The sequence below is a fragment of the Monomorium pharaonis genome, chromosome 10 (assembly GCF_013373865.1).
Source record: "Monomorium pharaonis isolate MP-MQ-018 chromosome 10, ASM1337386v2, whole genome shotgun sequence".
In the NCBI taxonomy this organism is placed as follows: domain Eukaryota; kingdom Metazoa; phylum Arthropoda; class Insecta; order Hymenoptera; family Formicidae; genus Monomorium; species Monomorium pharaonis.
Window position 1 is genome coordinate 8,410,393 of NC_050476.1, and position 20,704 is coordinate 8,431,096.

Here is a 20,704-nt window from a genome sequence, read left to right on the forward strand (position 1 = left end):
CATAAATGGTCTGCCGTGCGTTGACTTTAAAAAGTCAAGCAAACAAAAATTCTAACGATTTCTCTCATAAACGCCAAAAACGGACTTTTTAATTAAACGTAAATATCAGATTACGCCGCTGTAGCGTGAAACTAAAATAATTGGAAAGCGTGCAAGTAGATTTTACGGTCATGGTAATGCGAGTAAGTTCAAGTGCTCGGACAAAGCGGCACATTGCACATAAGTAACTGAACGTGTTACTGCTTGTATCAGCGACTTGGTTGCGCGCTTCCCTATGTATGTATTGTTAATTACGCGGTGGCATATGTGAAACTTATTAGCGGTGCAAGCCGCCAACGCGTCGAGATCGTTATCAGGCAAATTAGGTGATTTTGCGCGCGCAGTGTGATTCATTAAGAGCATACGCTAATTAGAGCTATGCATCCCGAGACATTGATCGCTGGTTTGGTACTGAAATTCCAGAAATCTTACTTTATTAAAAACAGTACATCCATGCGTAAGAGGAGAGATAAAGAACTTTTTTGTCATAAAAGTTACATAAGTATAATTTCTCTTATTTTCTAAGGATTTTCTAATGATTTGATTATAAAATTTAACCAGGATTATTGAATAATTATTACTTTGATATATCTATCACTTATTTTTTAAAATAATTTTAATTACAGTTTCGACTAAGATTAATAAAAGAATTTAACATTTATAATAAAACTGAAAAATTATAATTGTAAAAAGTAAATTTTTCTCTTAGTTGAGCGATTTCAGGGTAACAACGAAGTAAATTGTCTCTTTTTGTAATTTTTTTAAAATTAATTCCGTTACATAACTATTTGCTTTCATTGAAACTACTATGGTGCATTGAGGTATTATTTAAGAAATTACAGTCTCTTGTACTTTATTACAATTTCTTCAGAAGATTATACGTTACTTCGTTATCATCAAGTGCTTCTCTATTGAATAGTTGAATAACGACAGATTAACTAAAAAGTTCTAACAATGAAGTATCTTAATACACGATATCTATATTTTACATCAAGTAAAATGAAGTAAAACACACATATGAATATTTATAACCTAATCAATCGTACTTTTATTTTGACATAAACCAATTTTATATAATTACATCGTGAATATCAATTCTTCATATGATTTTACATACACGTGGGTACAAAAGATCACGTTTCTGTCAATTGTACTTTTGAAACACGCTAGCTGTTTTGTTAGCCGATAATTTTGACAATTACGTATCATTAAAAAAAATATACATATATATTTATTCTTTTTATTCGTTTCACATTTATTTGATATTTGATATTTGAGTTTTTCATTCCCGTAACAAGTTTAAATCTAACAAACTCTGCAATGTGAAGTTATTTCATATTATCACACTGTTGCACATAGATTGCAAAAGTTCTCGGACAGATTTTAATGAGCATAATATTTTCCACGAGGCGTTCAAACGTTTACGCATTTCTTCTAAATTAATTGTAGCATTGTATTTAGAGTGTATGAAAAATCTAAAACTGAACGCACAAGAGGCATTTTGAGAATAAGTATTTTACGTTATTACGTAGTTGTTCTGCAAATGTAAATCGATATTTCAAACATGCGCGTGCTATTACATCGCGATTCCAATTCCGTCAAATAATCTTTTTTTTCAAGGGCTCGCTTTTGTACGATTTCGCAAATTTTTAGACTAAAATTGAAATAAATTAATGAAATAATTCCTGTTATTTGCGAACCTAATCGATTTTTTCCTGCTGCTGTTGTGTAATAAGATGCTTTGAAGTAAAGCAAAACAAAATAGAGAAGAGATAAACAAGTAAACAATAACAGTTTTCTTCTTTTATGAACTTTTAATATACTTTAAATTTAAGTAAATACGCATTTTTTAATATATATTTTTTTACACTTTTAGTAGATGAAAAACTTCTGAAAAAGTTGTTATTTTCCCTTGAAGTGAATATCGTCAAAAATATAGAAAATTATCATAAATAGAAATGGAAAAATATTTACTAGTACGTATAAGTAATTTTAGAAAATTAAAAAAAAACATTTTGCCACTTTATTCCTTAAAAATGTTGATTTTTTAAAATAATAGAATTAAACATTATTTTTATACAAATTTTATAAGTGATATAGTTATTTCCGAAATACCACTTTCGAAAAATAACAAACGTCCGTATATATAAATATATATATGGACACAATTCCATGCCGTCTGTGTGCTCGTTAAAACGAATTCATTTCATACCGTGTTGGCTATGCGAAATGTTGAAGACAAATCAGTAAAGTACAATAAATATGGAAATAAAAGCTTTTGTAATAATAATAATCTTCAGATAATAATAATACAAAATAATAATGATAACAATAATGATAACAATAATGATAACAGTAATAATAAAATTAGAATGTGTTTATTAAACTAATAAAATCAATTAAATATTTTTTTGTGGTATACAAAAGTATGCATCATACGAATTACTTTAATTAAAAACAAATTATATGAATAAAATATAATAAAATTATTATTCTTACATAATATTAGTTTAACATTAACCGTAGAGAAAATAATTGCAATGTAATTATCTTCAAATAAATGTACATATTAATCATTGCAATTATTTGCTCCGTGGTTAAAGTTAAACGAATATTTCACTGATCAAGATTATATATGTATAGTATGCTTATTGTGTGTGTATAGTCGCAACGCTATGCGGAAAATAATTTACATTGTTCTATTCGCATACATTGTTAATACGAATATTACGAATAATGCATTAACAAGACGTTATCTTTTATTGATGCAATGATGCAGGAAATAGATCATGTATGCAATAAAACTTATCCGTCGAAAAGTGGATGGGTTCTTTTATGTTTCCTATGTTTTCTGCTATTGGTGAAATGGTATCTGACTTACTTTTAACGTCATTTCGCGCATGCAGTTAAACAGAATAAAACAAATTCGTTTCAGTATGTAGAACGCATAGATGGCATATATACGGATACATGAATTATATATATATATATATATATATATATATATGTCGATACTTAGTCTGCTAGTCAATGTGGCAGCGAAATATGTTTTCAAGTTCGATCGGATCTTCACAAATGGATTCAGTTGATCATTGGTCGTCGACAACGGACAAAAGAATCGGGAATTATTTTTATGTACAAAGAGTTTTCATGTAAAACAATTAGATTTTAGGAGGGTTTAGGATTATTTCTTTAATATACCGTACGGTAAATATATATAGTTTACAACTGAGATTATCGAGGAATATTGATTCACATATTCCCTGATATAGCGCTTGATATTTTCTACCTACCTGAAATAAAAATATTTTTATCTTACAAGGAAACTCACGGAAGTGTTTTTCTACGATTTTGAAGAGTTTTTAATAATTTAGATTAAGATAAAGGACGTTTTTCCTATACGTATTTTTGCACTCTTTTTGGAAGTAAAACACCCTTTGAAAAAAAAATTGGCATTTTTCTTTCATAGCGAATATTGTCAAGACTATAATAAAGAAGAATATGTTTTAAATAAAAGTTGAATGGTTAAAGTACTTTATTAATAGTGGTTTAATATTTTTTTGTATTTCCCCTATTATTCTTAATTTTAAAAAAGTTTTTTTTTAATTACAAAAATTTAGTTTAATACAAATTTATAATCATATGTGATAATTGTTCCACATATTATTTTCAAGAAATAATTACAAATGCTTACATATATATATATATATATATATATATATATATATATATGTAAGCATTTGTAATTATTTCTTGAAAATAATATGTGGAACAATTATCACATATGATTATAAATTTGTATTAAACTAAATTTTTGTAATTAAAAAAAAACTTTTTTAAAATTAAGAATAATAGGGGAAATACAAAAAAATATTAAACCACTATTAATAAAGTACTTTAACCATTCAACTTTTATTTAAAACATATTCTTCTTTATTATAGTCTTGACAATATTCGCTATGAAAGAAAAATGCCAATTTTTTTTTCAAAGGGTGTTTTACTTCCAAAAAGAGTGCAAAAATACGTATAGGAAAAACGTCCTTTATCTTAATCTAAATTATTAAAAACTCTTCAAAATCGTAGAAAAACACTTCCGTGAGTTTCCTTGTAAGATAAAAATATTTTTATTTCAGGTAGGTAGAAAATATCAAGCGCTATATCAGGGAATATGTGAATCAATATTCCTCGATAATCTCAGTTGTAAACTATATATATTTACCGTACGGTATATTAAAGAAATAATCCTAAACCCTCCTAAAATCTAATTGTTTTACATGAAAACTCTTTGTACATAAAAATAATTCCCGATTCTTTTGTCCGTTGTCGACGACCAATGATCAACTGAATCCATTTGTGAAGATCCGATCGAACTTGAAAACATATTTCGCTGCCACATTGACTAGCAGACTAAGTATCGACAAATGCCTCTTAGTGAAACCCGCCTGATTCGATGCTATTTACACGATGGCCGGAGTTAATAATGTTTCTCGTAGTCGTAGCTGTTGAAGTGCGCCGGCGAGACGTACTTGACGATCGGCACCGGTTTTGGATGTATCGCCGGTCCGACTTTCTTCACGACGGCGTTGAACCCGTTGTGGTCGTCCGCCGTGTACTCGACGATACGCACGCTCCCGTCGGGCTCGTTCACGCTGTACGAACCGTGGACGACGTCGCCGTCCCGCACCTCGTGCTGGGTCTTCACGTCGCCAGTATGCGGATCGTGCACGCCGTAATTGAAGGTGTACCTCGGGTGCGACTATAATGAGCACACAGTGTCATTATGACGCGAATTTCTGACAAGTTTGCGGAGACGGATGTCCGCGTACTAAAGTTAAAATGCTAAGAGCTTTAGCTTAATATTCATGTCACGAGCTCGCGTTATGTTTTACACGCTTTGATGCTTCTATGCAAAATTGTTGGTAGTTGCAGTAATTATCGTCTTTGTGCGTATTAATCGTGTGTAAAACAAATAAATATAATTCTTTTTTATTTAAAGAAAAATTAATCTCTGCATCGCAATAAAGCTTCATATTTCTAAACATCTTAAATACTTACATAAAAAATTGAGATTCTGTCCTTATTTTTTCATTACGTTTCATCTCTTAAAGAAATTGATCAATTTTAGTATTAATTAGTACTTACAATAATTATTAGAAGTACTGTTAATAGTGCTTTAAATATCATTATACTTAATTGGTCAATAAAAGTAAAGAATTAAGCATTTCCACTTTTTTTATTGAAATAATTTTTAATCCAACTTTCAAAACTTCTTGTATTACTTTCAAGTGTTATATCTTTAATTTTTCTATAATGTTTTCATTATTTTAAAAATATACATAATGTATTTTTAAAAGATAAATTAATTTTTATGTTAATATACCGAAATGGGTAGGATACTTTTTATATGTTGCAAATTTAATTTTGTGATAAATTTGTTCTATCATCTAATAAAGCTGCCCTAATAAAACTTCTTACGTTCAATGAAGCTACTTGCGTTGCACAGTTTCGCGCGCTTTTGAGACGCAACGTTATATCGTAATTATTCGCACACGTAGTGCGACGTTTTCTCGTTTTACGATATTACTTGCCGTTTTTAGTGACAATTAACATCGCGAGAAAGCGACGACAATGAGCGTTGCGGAAAGAGGCTCGACAATAAGATACGGCGAGGACAGAGGAAATACCTTCATCACACAGACGTCGCTTTTCAAAGAGACAGGAATTTAAATTAACATATATGCCTCAGGCGTCTGGAAATATCACGAGTCTTGATGGATCTTGACAGTTTCCAGACAGAACCGTGCGGAAATTTATATCAAATATTGTTAACGAAATTGAAGTGGGAGTTGAAGGTGTATGGGAAACATGTAGATTTGCCTTTAAAACCACGTGCAAATATATCGATTACTATATTCACTGTAATGTTATTAAGAAAGTTTTCTATTTTGTTAGGTCCAAAAAGCTTGTTTTTAAGAATTTTTGATAAAAGTATTACGGCAATTAAGATGCAACTTTGTAAGAAACTTGTATTTTAATTTATACGAATTTGTGCCTCGACTGAACTACAAGTACAACCAGTATTTAAAGTGGAAAATTGACGAGCCTTTTAAAAATTAAAATAATATTAAATAAGATCGAAATCTTAAAATGTTATCTATTTTCAGTTTTTAATATTAATTATGGATCAGTCAACGTACAAATTTGTGTAAATAAAAAAATTTGTTTTTCATTTTAAGCATTGGGTTTTAATTATCTACTACCCCCATTTTTAACGCCACCTACACATTATCTACAAAAAAAGCTATGATAACAACAATATTATTATAATCCCTAAAAAAATGAAGAAATATTTTTATAAAAGCTATACTTTAATATTGCTCTTCAATACTTTTTAAAATTCTTAAAACGAAATTTTTTATCGGTTCCAATAAAGTAAACTATCATCTTAAATCCCGCATTTGCGAAAACGGAGAATTTTCAAGATTTTTCTAAGGAGCTTCGAGAAAACATATGAAAACGTTCTTTCTACATTGAGAAATGAGAAAATATTAAAGAGACTTGCAGAAGGAGATACGAAAGGGAGATATGGAAGAGGTACTCACGTAATAGTCATGGTCCTGATCGATGTGTTGTTTGTAGCCGTGCAATTCGTGATCCAGAGACGCGTCCACGTGGAGCGGCGCGGCGGACACCGCGTGCACCGGAACCGCGACCGTCGGCAAAACTTTGTATCCGGCGGAACCGAGGTATCCGTCGAGATCGCCGTAATCGCCGTAGGCCGACAGGCCATGGCCGCCGTTGTAGCCGTTGTAGCCGCTGAGAACCACCGCGTGGCTGCACGCCAGCGCGGCGCAGAGGAAAGCGATCGTCTGAAAGCCACAATTCGCGATCGTAAATCTCTTCTGTGGGAAAAAAACGAGATTGTTAATACGCAAAGTTGTGTCAAGGATTCGATAGTTTCTTTCAAATTTCTCTACAACGTTGCTGTCTTCTCTTGTCTCTCTCTCTCTCTCTCTCTCTCTCTCTTTCTTTTTTTTTCTCCTCTTCTCGAAGATTGTCCTGTAAAAGTTATTCCTTCGTCTAGCGCCGTTGCTCGTGCAATGTTTCAAAACCGCGTCCGTAGTAGTTAACGGCGGATAATCGACGTTGCGATGCAACGTAGGCGATTTTCATTATATAGTCACCCGTCGAGGCGAGAGCTCTCGGACGAGACCATGGGACGAAGCTAGTTTTGGAAAGTCATCGGGGCTGATTTATCGAGAAAGTCTCTCCGCGCGGTGAGACGCGCTTCTCGAGTTTCGATGTTTCGTTAAAAGCCTCGAATCGGAAGTCCTGCCGATGAGAGGACCGTCCCTCCCTCTCCCCCTTTTCACTTTCACGCCGACCTTGTTGTCCGCGGGCCAATAGATCGTAAGTCAATGAAACGCCGCGGAAGCGGTTAAGAATTTCGCTTCCTTATCCGTCGCGATGAAAATGATACGTCGCGAATAAGAGGTCTATTACACCCCCCCGGTACGAATATTCATGCCTGAGAAAGCCTGGGATTCCGGTACTTTGAGGTAAACCGGAGGATCGGGGAGAAAGAGAAATCGGATTTCTGATCGAAAGCTGAAAGAATTTCAACTCGTACAGTAAAATTCTCTACAATTCCTTTCAAGATGTGATATTAACATTAGGCAAATTCTAAAAGTTATTAAAAAATAGATTGTCACTTTGAATAATTTTAAAGAAAAAAAAAAAAAGAATATTTGAAAATATGTACGTACAAATTATAAATAGCTTTATTATAAAAATTTGATATATAGATGAGTAATTTACGGGGTAATTAAGAAAAGAGATTATAAAAATTGGAGAGATGGAGAAGGCTTCATCACCGAATAATACGCGTGCAGAGCTAAACAACTTTACGGCACGCGATACGGAAGACAAAAGACTCGTTAATTAAAAGGGGACATTGAAAAGGAGTGTTAAACTCCGATGTATTCATTAGCTTAACGAAAAGCGATTTTGGAATTATCTCTCTTTTCTTGTTCTCTCTCTCTCTCGACGGAAAAATCCGTAATAGATAAGACTCCGGCGGTTTCGCGTAACGGACGGGAGATAATATTATAGTGTAAGTAAGGGAGATTCATTCGAACGCGATAGACACGGCGCGCGGTGCGGCGAGGCGCGGCGCCGGAAGTTCTTTCGAGCGCGGCCCCGATGAGAAAAGCGTCGCACACTCGCGCGGTCTCACCCAGCCGCCCACCACCCACTCTCGTTCATACCACACTCGTATATTGGTAGGCCCCGCGAGCCTTCCTTCCTTCTTTCTTTCCCGCCGTACCTTCAGCATGATGTTTCCACAATGTTTCTCTGCTCACGCCACGTTTACCGTATGCGAGACTGTGTCGGGCGCGAAGTCACTGATAGCATTATTCCCGGACGATGGGCTTATATCCATCTCCCACCTCAGGATGGCTCCGTTCCGGGCAAAAGCTCTCGGCCTCGGGTGCCACCACTCTTTCTGGTCGGCCGTCTCTTAGGTTGTACCCTACCTCCCCGCGAGAGGTATCTTTTTGTGTATGAGAAAACGTACGGTATACGAGCCACGTGCTCTCGACGGCACACGACGCGCGACGTCGGCGTTACTCACTCGTGCGAAAATCCTTTGAAAGGGATTATACCGTCGTCGCCTCGTGCTATTCAAATATCGACCGTCACGCTCGCGACTCGATTGGGGGAGACGATCGGAAAAGTTGTTACGGATAAAATTTTGCCGCCTTAATCGAACGGGACGGGTAAGATAGATTGCCGTATCGTTACTCTTCGCCGGTGTTACTCACTCGTGCAAGTCTAGCAGTTATATTCGTTTATTTAAAAGATTTCAACGGATCGATTCGGCCGTCAAAGCCGATTATGTCGAAAGGACGGGAGGTAATCAGCGGCGGACAAACCTTGTTTTTCGAATTGTTTGCTTCGCAACTAAAGACGTGGAGCTTGGACGCAATTCCGTCTCAAACGGCGGAAGGTAGCCAAGTGAACGTGAAATTGAACGGAAATGTTTTAAAAATTATTTCATCCTCCGTCAGCGGTTTGGCGAAACAAATCTGTATTTAGTTGCAACAAACCTCATGCTTTGTGAATAATTTTCAGAGGAAGATTTATTAATTACGTTAGGTAGAAATGTATTTGCATTAAAATTTTTTCTTTGACTGAAAACATGGAATGTTTTTTTTCCAATGTGAAAACACGCTGGTACAAATAATACTTCATTATTAATGTAACGTGACATATTTCAAATAGATCTTGTACTACAATTCAGTTTGCATGGGACAAATTTGAATGAAAGAGGATTTAAATATAAAATTTGATGGTAAAAGATGGGAGATAATTTAATTTCACCGAGGTTAGCAATGTTGATATTATATTCTCTTATTACTTGCTTCAATTATAAATTATAGCGTAAAGGCTACATGAAAGAACAGTCGATTGCTTATGCATCATTGTTACTGCGCGCATAAACGTTACGTCATGTCTCAGCGTAATAGAAGCAAACGCTCTCACTCTTTCACTCTCTCTCTCTCTCTCTCTCTCTCTCTCTCTCTCTCTCTCTCTCTTTCTCTTTCTCTCTTTCATCCCTTCTTTTGCTCTTCACATATTCGTATCTGAATTAATATTATTCTTCTTTTTGAAATCGCTTACGCATTTTTCTCCGCATAGAGAACACATAACACAGAAAGAGAATGCATAATTAATGCGGGAAGTTTACGCCGAATTCTTTCGCGAAATAAAACCGAATCGCGCGTTACAGACCATTCAGAAGAGAAAGGATATATTCGTTAATTACGACAAACTTATGTTGAAAAACTTACTAACCCGCTTTTTATTTTAATGAAATTTTATATCATTTTATATAAAAATGAATTTTTACTAAATTAACAGCCATGCGATCTTATACAGACAGATGATATCTCGTATAGCTTTAAAGCTTGTACAGCTTTAAAGCAGGACGATAAGCGGAATTCATTTTGTAATGCTTCTTGTTTTATAATGATAATGAAACATGAGATACCTAGTATCATAAAGAGCAAAAAATAAAAAAAGAACAGAAGGGCAATTTAAAATTTTTCATTATAATTGTTACAAGTATTTTATTTCTTAGTAAAGATATTGCTCACATTTTCAATATAGTATTTATTTAAAAACACACGATGTATATGTATGAAGATTTGATTGAAAAATATATAAAATGAACGAAATTATTATAATAATTAATTTGTGTTTAAAACTCATATATTTTACTTTTATTTATGTACACACATATATAATATATATATATATATATATATATATATATATATATATATATATATAAATTTAAATTAACAAATAAAGTTTATGTTTAAAAATACATTATAAATATGTAGCTGAGCTACCGTGAGTTTCGATCACAGTATTAAATCTATTGTGCAATTAATTTGTTTGTAAAAAATAATTTATTGAATAATAAATAATTTCAAAAATATCACAAAATATGCCCAACTGTACATTACAAAAATTCCTTAAAATATTTCCAATAAAATACACACACTATGGCACATAAATAGTCCATTGTGTCGTTGAATAATGTGAACAAACAAAACTTTTTGTAGTTTTTGTAGCGTAATTTTTTTCTTTATTTCTTCGCTACTGTATAAATTACCAAATATATACGCAATGTTCACATGCAAGAAACTTAATTCTCGAATATATTTCTGGTTTTAGCCGACAAAGGCGTGGTAGCTTCAGTTCTATTCTTACGCAATTCTCGACAAAGCCTGTTTGTCTTCGCGTAACGAGTAATGCTATTTCTTTGCGCACGTAACGTACACATCATCGTTCCGTGAATGCGATCTGGCAACCACCTTTAAAAAAAAGAAAAGGTCGGTCCCGCCCGAGTGATTACTGGCGCGATCTATCTAGATCAAGATCATAAGCGACAAAACCTTTCGATCTCAGCCCAAATTCTTTTGTTGCGCGTTTACGTAATATTGTGCCGGACTTATTGTTCAATGTTTCTGAGAGAGAGAGAGAGAGAGAGAGAGAGAGAGAGAGAGAGAGAGAGAGAGAATTGCGTAATTTCATTATTTTCGCGCGATATGTCGAAATCTATTACTTTAATAATTGCAGTGTGTATGTGAAATGCGTAACGTGTTGATTCTGGCAAAGATCGATCATTTGAAGTTTAATTTAAAGTATGTTTTTTTTTTAATCACGAGAGACAGTATTGCGTGGACTTCTTTTCTTCACGAGAATAAATACATTTTTCCTGATAATGACGGGATGAAATTTCATACGCTTCACGGCGCGCGTGTGTGGACGATCGATCGCCTTAATTCGGACGGATGATCAGAATTACAATTCTGCCAGTTTATATTTCACTCGTATATTATCGAAGTGCAGTTTTGCAGAAACATGCAAAATGGCTCTTGTTATTTCATCTCCGCTTTCCGTTTATCGCATGGGCTGGATCTACGTAACATTGTGCGAGCCTGAATCGCCCGAATCGCCGTCACGCTTCGCGTTGACGTGTTTCGCAATTCGTGAGCCGCGGAGTCGCGCTCTAAATTCGGATTTTCGTATACAGTGCGCTAATAAGCGGCGCGGCCCATTTCCTTGCTGTTATTTCTTTTTTCTACCAATGACATTATATCTACCGGACGTGTAATTGAAGGTTGCCCGCTTCCGCGGACGATTTCGTTAACCGACGAGGTATTACCACTTTCTTTTAACTGCGAGCCAACCGTTTCTTACGCAGTCGTTTATTACTTGACGACAACTGTGGCAACAGGATTTCATAAAGGAATCTGGTGTTACGCTGAATTAAGTTCGGTCGTCTATTTGGGCGTCTTTCATGAAAATGACAACGACGGCGACAACAATGCCAGCAAAAAAAAAAGAATAAAAAAATTCGCGAAAGACTTCTTCCATAATTTATCTCAAGTAGTTTGATGCCATTTGAATCTATATAAGCCAAGTAAAATCACGGTTAGAATGATTCGTATAGAGAGAGAGAAAGAGAGAAAGAGAGAAAGAGAGAGAGAGAGAGAGACTCTTTTAAGAAAAATAATTTCCCTCTCGCATCTTAGCCGATGAAAATTGTGTGAAGTTGATGAAAAAATAAAAAAAGCTTATATTCTTTAAAATACCTTCAATAGATTAAATAAGAAAAATCTACATAATTCTATAATGCTTTTAGATTATAAATATAAATTTTTCGATGTTATCTTTTTTATATTACTTAGCATATAATTTAATTATCATTTTTAATCAATATTTATCTGTTTAGTAGAAATTGTTGAAAAATGTTTTTAGTATATATTTAATGTATTATATAATACTTTAATTATACATAAATATATAAATTTTATATCTTTTTTATACAATAAGTTAAATGTTTAAATTTTATAAGTTAAATTCGACCAATAAAAATGTTAAATGTAAGATAGAGATTAAATTACCTATAATGTACTGCAGGATCGATCTTCGTGCTAAATGAAAACTTTTTCTATATACATCAAATCATTCAGATTAAATAACTCGATAAATTGCATAGAAAAACATTCATATTTAAATTTGTATTTAATTGTTTAAGTAAAACTCTATTATGGAATAATAGAAATAGATAAACTAAAAAAAAATGTGTGATGTTTGCGACTATAATTGCACAGTAAAATAATTATAGTCAGTAATATCATTTTTGTAATAATTATTATAATGATATTGGTAATAATAATCCATATGCTTATAGTGATCAGCGATCGCAGATTGCGGCCCCGGTAGCATACGGTCGCATGGGGAGGGAATGAAGACTAAGGGCAAGAACCAATCATATACTGAGCACTCACATATTCTTTAATATGATCTGCGATCGCTGATAGTGATTGCTTTTTAGTATAACTATTACTATATTAAACTCATGATTATAGCAATTACATCATAAATTGGATAAATCAATATTATTATTATAAAAATTTTAATGTAATTTAAACTATATTTTATATTGTTGAATAACAATAAAAATATGATTAGATCTAAAAATAATTATAAATTATAGTGATATTATAGTTACTGTTACTATTTTTTCTCTTAGTGTAACTTTTCTATTATAGCTAAAATAAATTTTTAAATAACTTTATAATAAAGTAAAATTTTAATAAAATTTAAATCTGTATCTGTATGTACCCCTTTTTTTAAACAAAGGATATGTATATTTTAATTTCCAAAATACAACAAATAAAGTATTATTTATAATTCAAATTATCACATTTTTTTACAAATAGATTTTTTAATTTGTATAAATATTAACAATTAATAACAATCTAATTTGACATTAATATTCATTATAATCTTCCTCTGTGCATATAAATCTTTTCAAACATGTTGTACGCTACACATATGGCTCTGAGGAATAGCATTCTATTTTCGAAGAAAGAATAGAATACGCATTTTATTTACTTTTGAGTGTCGCAACTCACTCACAATAGCTTCTTCTTATCTTTTCTTTTTCAGCCAAGTGCAATGCTGTAATACTATTACGTTTGACTTCTATTGTGAGAAGAACGTATCGAGAGACACGGCAGTATCTCGTGGCAAGTGAATTTATCTTTATGTCATGGGATAACGCTTTTAATTACTTATAGAATAGTTATTGAGCAGTCACGATAAATTTTAATATGCTTTTATGAATATGATGGAAGTGGCGAATTTAAATACAGTAACACTTCATTTGTTCTGTAAGCCTTTTCTTTTATTTCTTTCTTTAATTAGTACCTATATTTTTATACGTTGTCATGCATATAATTTGTATGCAGTAGGAAAATACTTTTTAACACAGTCTATAGTTTTTTTTGCAGAAATTGCAATGTAATAGTTTTCATTTTACCTTGTACATTAACATTTTGCATTTATTTTAAACAACAAAAAAGTACCGTGGATAAAGCGATGAAGGTGTCGGTGAGATCAATCTATTTATTCACGGTCGTGTAATACGTGTCAGCTCGTTGATTGCAGGTGAAGAATTATGTAATCATACGTCTTTCGTATAAACACAAATTTAAATGACAAAATAAGGTGTGACTGTTGACAATACACTCGTTAAGGGTCATAACGACAAGAATAACAGGTATACTTATAGACAGTGACTATCCTTTCTCACAGTCTCTATATAATTAAAGACATTATTCGCTCGTAAAACGCACTGATCGTTTAAGAATATATATCAGTATAGTCCTTGCAGAGCAAATTGAAACTAGAAATCTATTACAATTATATTATAAATGAACATATATATATAAAAGTTGTAAATATTTTGGTCCAATAACACATTTTTGCAGTTTATATACCTTTTATTAAAAATTAAATTGTACTTTTTTGTTTTTTTTGTTAATATAAAAATTTAAATTTTTAGTTATATACTTATTTCTTATTAAAATAATTTTTTATTTAAGTATAATATAGCCACCAATTTTTTCATATTACTTTTAAATCCAGTATGAAAAAATTGGTAATTTTTATATCAAAAATTTAAATTTCTTATATAATTTTGTAGTTATATACTTATTTCTTATTGAGGTAATTTTTGATCTAGGTACAATATGGCCGCCAACTTTTTTTTATATTACTTTTAAATCCCATATAAAAAAATTTGTAATTTTTTAATAATTTTCTCAAAATATGTGAAATATATCTTTAAAGCGAGATTTGTTTGCAAAGAGCGAGTTATTTTTTATATATTTTATAAATTTATTTACAGATGCAGTATGTAAACAGAGTTGTAGCAATTAAAATGTAGTTTTTCTGTATTAGGTTTATTGTATAAAAAAATCTTTAATGTTTGAAAATAATATTGTATTTATATCTAAATTTTCAGAGTATGCATCTAAAAGGTTTTAACACAGTAAACAAATATTGTTATTGTTTGTTCATTTTTTTGGTTATACGAAATATAATTCATTGTCGATAACTACTGTCATGTAGAGAATGTCAGATTGATAAAATCTATCAATTCTTTTTTTATTTGTCCAATCCGATTTTTGTTGCTTTCATGACGATGGCAAAATATTGAATAGTAAAATATGATTGTAGAAATACGACGAGATACGTGCGCGGGAGTAATAAAAATTTTTAGAGCGGAAAATATAATCTACATCCACCGTGAATAAAATCATGAAATAGTTATATTTTTTTCAATCTCTTGGCACATTTTTATTAAAGAGCCACGTGGCACTCGTATTTAATTCAACCACATGTATCAATATTGAATTTTACGTTCTTGCTTTATTATGATAAAAAAGATTTGACACAGAGGTTTTTACTATTTCGTTAGATATAATATTATTTTAAACATATCTGCCTAAAAAGAAAAAAGCTAAAAGATTTTCTTAATTATTTATCTAGCAATAGCTAATTATTCAATTAATAGAAGATATGAGTTTACGCTATAATATATAAGTATAACGTCGATTTCTCGATGACAGAATCTTTTGCTGTTCAGCCAGTTTATTTTCAGTCATCGGTAGAGCTACGTCTAATGCTCCACTTCGCAACCTGGAAGAGACTTGCGACCTGTCCCCGTTACGATTCTAATAACCGTGAAGTCGTGAGAGGTTCATTCGTGACTGTAATGCCAAAGAGCATTGGCAAATACGCTCGACGATGTGTGTGCATGTGTGCACCGTAAACAAATAAACTACATGTCACAAATTCTAATGGAAAAGAAGAGAGAGAAAGAATGGGTTTTTATGTAAATATAGTTAGAAAAATTGAATATGTATTTATATAAAGCTTTCAAAAACTAAATCGAAAATATAAACCTTTAGGACAACTTATAGAGCTCGATTTAGTAAAATGTTTCGTTTGGACGTTTCAATTTTGTATGTTCGAAGATACGTGTCTCAAAAAAAGTTCCAGATAACATAAAAATATTATACTCCTCTTATAAAAATGTAATACTGAACGGTATTAAATTTGCCAGTAATTATTAAATTTTTATAAGAAAAGTATAATATTTGTACTTTACCCATAGGAACTCTCTTTGAGGCGTGTATGTTCGAATTTATAAAATTTGAACGTCCAAATGTGACGTTTCATTAAATCAGGTCCTAATTTGTCCAGTTTGTCGGATTAATCGTAATCCTTTAAATATCAAATTTGCACTATAATTTGAGGAGCTTTGAGGAGCAAGAGAAAAAAAGGAAAATGTAGAGAGAGGTAAATGGAAATTAAATCATAAATCGCGTTCGGATTAATCGTTTAATTGGGTCTTATCAGTGAAACCAGAAGGGTCAATGCGCCATTATCTGCTAAGCCATCGAGTAATGGATCACGCCTCCCCATCTCATTTTAGATATTATTCAAACAGCGAAGTGTTAATCTCCCATTTACGGGGACAATTTGCGCGCGAAGAGCAGGAGCGGGAGCGGAGGAAGGACGTAGGGATAGGAGGGAGGGGTGGGGTGGGGGAGTAGATGCCCGTTTGACTTCGCGGCTTTGTTTGTACAGAGGAGCCGCGCACACAGAGAGTTCCGCGCCTTCCGTCCTTTTCCTTTGCTCTCCTCCTGTCACGCCTGTATCAATCCGCGAGACGTTCTACCGCGGCGCGGCGGTGTGGCCCCGCAGACGTGACGCAACGTATTGTTTACGAGCCGCATTTCAATACAATCGTGTGGGAAAACGTACGCGCGCACGAAACGTGGGGAAGAAATGTCTCGGCGTGTATCCTTGGCACACCCCGAACTATATTCGTGTAGTACGAGAACTGGCTTAGACTGGCTCTCCTAAGGCCGCTTTCGGCCGCGGCTCTGCGGCCTTAATTTGGCGAGCCTTTTTGTCTCAATGCCCAAGGATTGTTTCGTCCTCTTCTTGCCCCGTACGTGACGGACTACCGTCCGTCATCCACTCTCGCTGACGCTGATTTTATTACTATTCTTGCATTTAAACGAGCTTCCAGCTCAACACAATTTCCCCGGGAGCTCTTTGAGGTAAACATAATCCTGGCTAGAATACTCTCTACCTGAACATTTAAATGGATCGTAATAAAACTATGTTTGCTTACAGAACTTTTCTCAGTAATTAAATCGTATAGTTAGTTGCACAGAGTACTTTTTTTTTAAGAAAACTTATATTAAAATCTGCTTATAAAGTAAAGTTTGATAAAAAAGTTTGGTAAAATATTTGCATCAATTTAATCTTCCAACGAAATCCTAAATAGTACGTAAAAGAATTCTCTTTCAGAAATAAAAAAAAATTAAATGATTTTAAGAAGTTTATTTTGTAAAGCTTACATACAATTAAACTGTTTTATATTGCAAAATAGTTTAAATTTCCATAAAATTTAAACCTAATTGTACATTTAAAAAATTTAACTAAAAGCGTAGAAAAATTTTTTGATGTCTCCTCTTTAAATTACAATCAGTGTATTTTCACTGGTTTTACTGATTGTAATTAGGGATATATTGTTTGACGACTATCATGATTTTAAGGCTAAATTGTAAGAGAGAGAGACTTTCTCTATGCGTGTGACATTTTTTGATCATAAAAAACTTCCTCGCGTTACTGGAGCTATGAACGTTTTTTTTTTCTTTGAAATCGATGAATTTACTTTACGGCATGCAAAACGGCGATGTGGCGCGTCATAAACGTGGCGATGCGCAACGCAATAATTTGCGTATATCCGATAACGTATGACATTGGAGCATCGGTATATTTTCCGCGCTGTTAAGCACGAGGCGATACAATGGAAACTGTTAATGGTATAAAATGATAAGGTTAATGTAAGATGGCGATCGGCTAATTATCCCAGTACGCGTACATCCGTAGCGGCTTTAGCTGCGCTCCGGAATTCACCAACAATAGCGATAATTTGAATAACATCTCTCGGCTTGAGTGAAATCCATCGTGAAAAATGCGGGTCAAAATAATTTGTATTTTCCTTGCGATGAATAAATTAGATCAATTTCATGATGGAGATACGCATTTATTAAAATGCGCATGCGGAAAAATATCAATTCCATTGTTAAGAAAAACGATCGCTTAACTTTGTTTTCTACTTTAAATAATAACTATTAACTTTTATAAAGAATACTTTTTGATAATAAACTTAAGATATACCAATAAATAAAATAAAACTGTAAAGTTTTTCATAACACAAATAAAGAGAACATTCCTTTCTTTAGACTTTCTCTCCATTTAATCTACAGTTAATCTTCATTGTTGAAACATTTTCATCACAAATTCAAAAAAACTTATTATTATACGTGTATATGTACTAAAGAAAGATTTACATTTAAATACTTTTTCAAAACATTTTATAAAATTTTATTAAAAAGAAAACATCGTCTAACGATAAACAAATTAAATTTTTTTTTAACATAATGTTCTTGATTAAGGTATTTAACTTACTAAAATGTATACTTTTGATTGAAAACATTTTCGGCGTCCATATCATTTATTTGGGATTCTTTTATCTTTATTGTTTACCGGTATTATACGTAAAAGTTCTTAAAACAAATAATAATTGACATTTTATTTCTGTTTAAATTTTTTTCAGATAAAAGTATTTAAAAAAAAAAGTACCCAATACTTTTGGCTAACAGGTTGTATTTTAAATAAATGTGATACTTATGATTATAAATCAGTGATTTTAGTAATTTGCAATGTGTACTTTTTTTTTTATTTAATTGCAATTTTTGTAAATATTACTTATAATTTTCAGTAGCCAAGTGAGCACATAACCTACGGTGTCACGTGGAACGATGATGCGACTGGGTTTATTTAAATAACAAAGTGAATCAGCAGCAATTTCTCTCTCTCTATCTCTTTCTCTCTCCTTACCACGACGGTGCCACGACATCATTTCTATCATTCGCGATTCAATGGCATACTGCCAGCGGAATACTTATAACCGTTACGCAGCGCATTTGTCGCGAAGAAAGGCAAAGTGTCATATATTACGGCACGAGAGTGCATACACTTCTAGAGAGGGTAAAAGTGTTCCGACATGTTTTCCAGAATGATCATTAGAAAATGCGCCGTCTCTGACGGAGGCGCGCTTGTTATTCTGGAGCAGTAGAACGACGTAAGAGAATAGTCCAACGTTCCTGCATTCGGATTTCGCGCGCGCGCGCGCGTACAGTCATTCAATGGCAAACGAGAGTGAAACCTCCAGTTGAATAACTGTGTCGTAACGTCAGGAAGTCACAGGGATTTTTCTGTTTAGAGTCATTCTTCCTAATACGCATATCTTTATTATTCCCCGCGGATCTAACTGGCGAGGCGTACGCTGGCGAAATCGATTGGCCGCCGACAAATCGATAAGCATCCCATTCTAAGGAAGGATCCCTCGATGTCAATTAGATATGTCCAATTAGATAACATGATATCGCTCGACGTAATAACGCCGTATAGCGCGGCGAGTAGACACAGAAAAATGTAAACTGTGTCTAAGTAAATATTAGAATAAAGGCAGGATACGAAATATCCATTTTTATTAAATTAACAATATTTTAATATAAATGTATATTATATAGTAGATTTTATTTTTAATTCATACAGAACTTTTAAAAAATGTTAGTCACATATAACATGTTTGCTATAATATTTAATTAATAAAAATTTCCAAAATAAAAATTCAACTTTAATGTTGTACTTTTTATTATTATTAATATGTATGTATAAAATAAATAAAAAATAGAACGTATATAATATAAAATACGGATTAATTTTAGAAATAGTAATGAATAACATAAACAAATATATAAAATGCAGTTAAACATGATTTATATTTTTATTGTATAAAATGTTATACGTATGGCACATAAAAAATAAAATACATGAAGGTAAATCTTGCATTATTATATACAATAAACTTTTTCTAAAATAAATGTTATGTGTAACAAGAAAAATAGATAACAGACAGAATTGGTATTGATTTTTAATACTGTTATGAGTATGACACTATAATCTCTATGTCGTAATAATGTTATATTTTAAGTCTTAACCCATTGCGAGCATTCCAGAATTTCACCATTATTATACCAATATTAGTATTTAATACTGCGTTGGTAACTCAAATTACCAAATTTGACAATAAATCAATATTTCACCGAGATTTAATTTCTATTTAGGTTATTACTGCGATTTTTCTTCAAAATATATAAAATTTTATACTATTTTTCGAAAGAATACAAATCCGTTTTTTGAGTATATAATAAATTTTTCTAAACTTTATAATAATGGATATACATTAAGATTAAATATTGATAAAATATTCATCGTTAAAAATAATTGTTACTTAAAACGAGAAAAATTAATTGAATAATTGCTTTTCTCATTAATAGAATAATATTATTCTGTGTATAGTAGCTTTGCTAGGAGAATTTATGAAACCGAGAGGCAATTGGCGGTAAAAAATAACAGTGTCAACTCTGGAAAAAGCGTTATTATAATATCTTACAATTAGCTACGTGACAGCTCATCGTTTATAAATCGTGCGACGTATCAAGAATGTATTAGCCGGTAATTTTGTCGTGAATGGTCGCGCCGATTAAAACTGGTGCGGCGCGGCCAATTTTATCCCACGCCGGAACAATTCCACACGCCCTGATATTACCGCTTGTGCAAGGGTCGATTAGAAGGGGCAGAG

The 20,704-nt window shown here is 32.6% G+C and overlaps 2 protein-coding genes across 7 annotated transcripts in view; one reads left to right on the forward strand and one right to left on the reverse strand.

Annotated features, from left to right (window-relative positions):
- LOC105833238 (neutral ceramidase) overlaps window positions 1–20,704 on the forward strand; it is a 69,290-nt gene that overhangs the window by 15,723 nt on the left and 32,863 nt on the right. The gene's annotated exons all lie outside the window — the stretch shown is intronic.
- LOC105833239 (cuticle protein 19) lies at window positions 3,960–8,454 on the reverse strand. Of its 2 annotated transcripts, none has more exons than XM_012674816.3 (3): window positions 8,366–8,454; window positions 6,642–6,908; window positions 3,960–4,795 (listed from the first exon to the last, which is right to left on the reverse strand). In XM_012674816.3, the coding sequence occupies exons 1-3, from the start codon at window positions 8,372–8,374 to the stop codon at window positions 4,514–4,516; spliced, it is 558 nt and encodes a 185-aa protein (XP_012530270.1). In that variant the 5' UTR covers window positions 8,375–8,454; the 3' UTR covers window positions 3,960–4,513. The 2 variants fall into 2 exon arrangements, with proteins under 2 accessions (XP_012530270.1, XP_012530269.1); XM_012674815.2 differs by having other exon boundaries at window positions 6,642–6,941; window positions 8,366–8,389.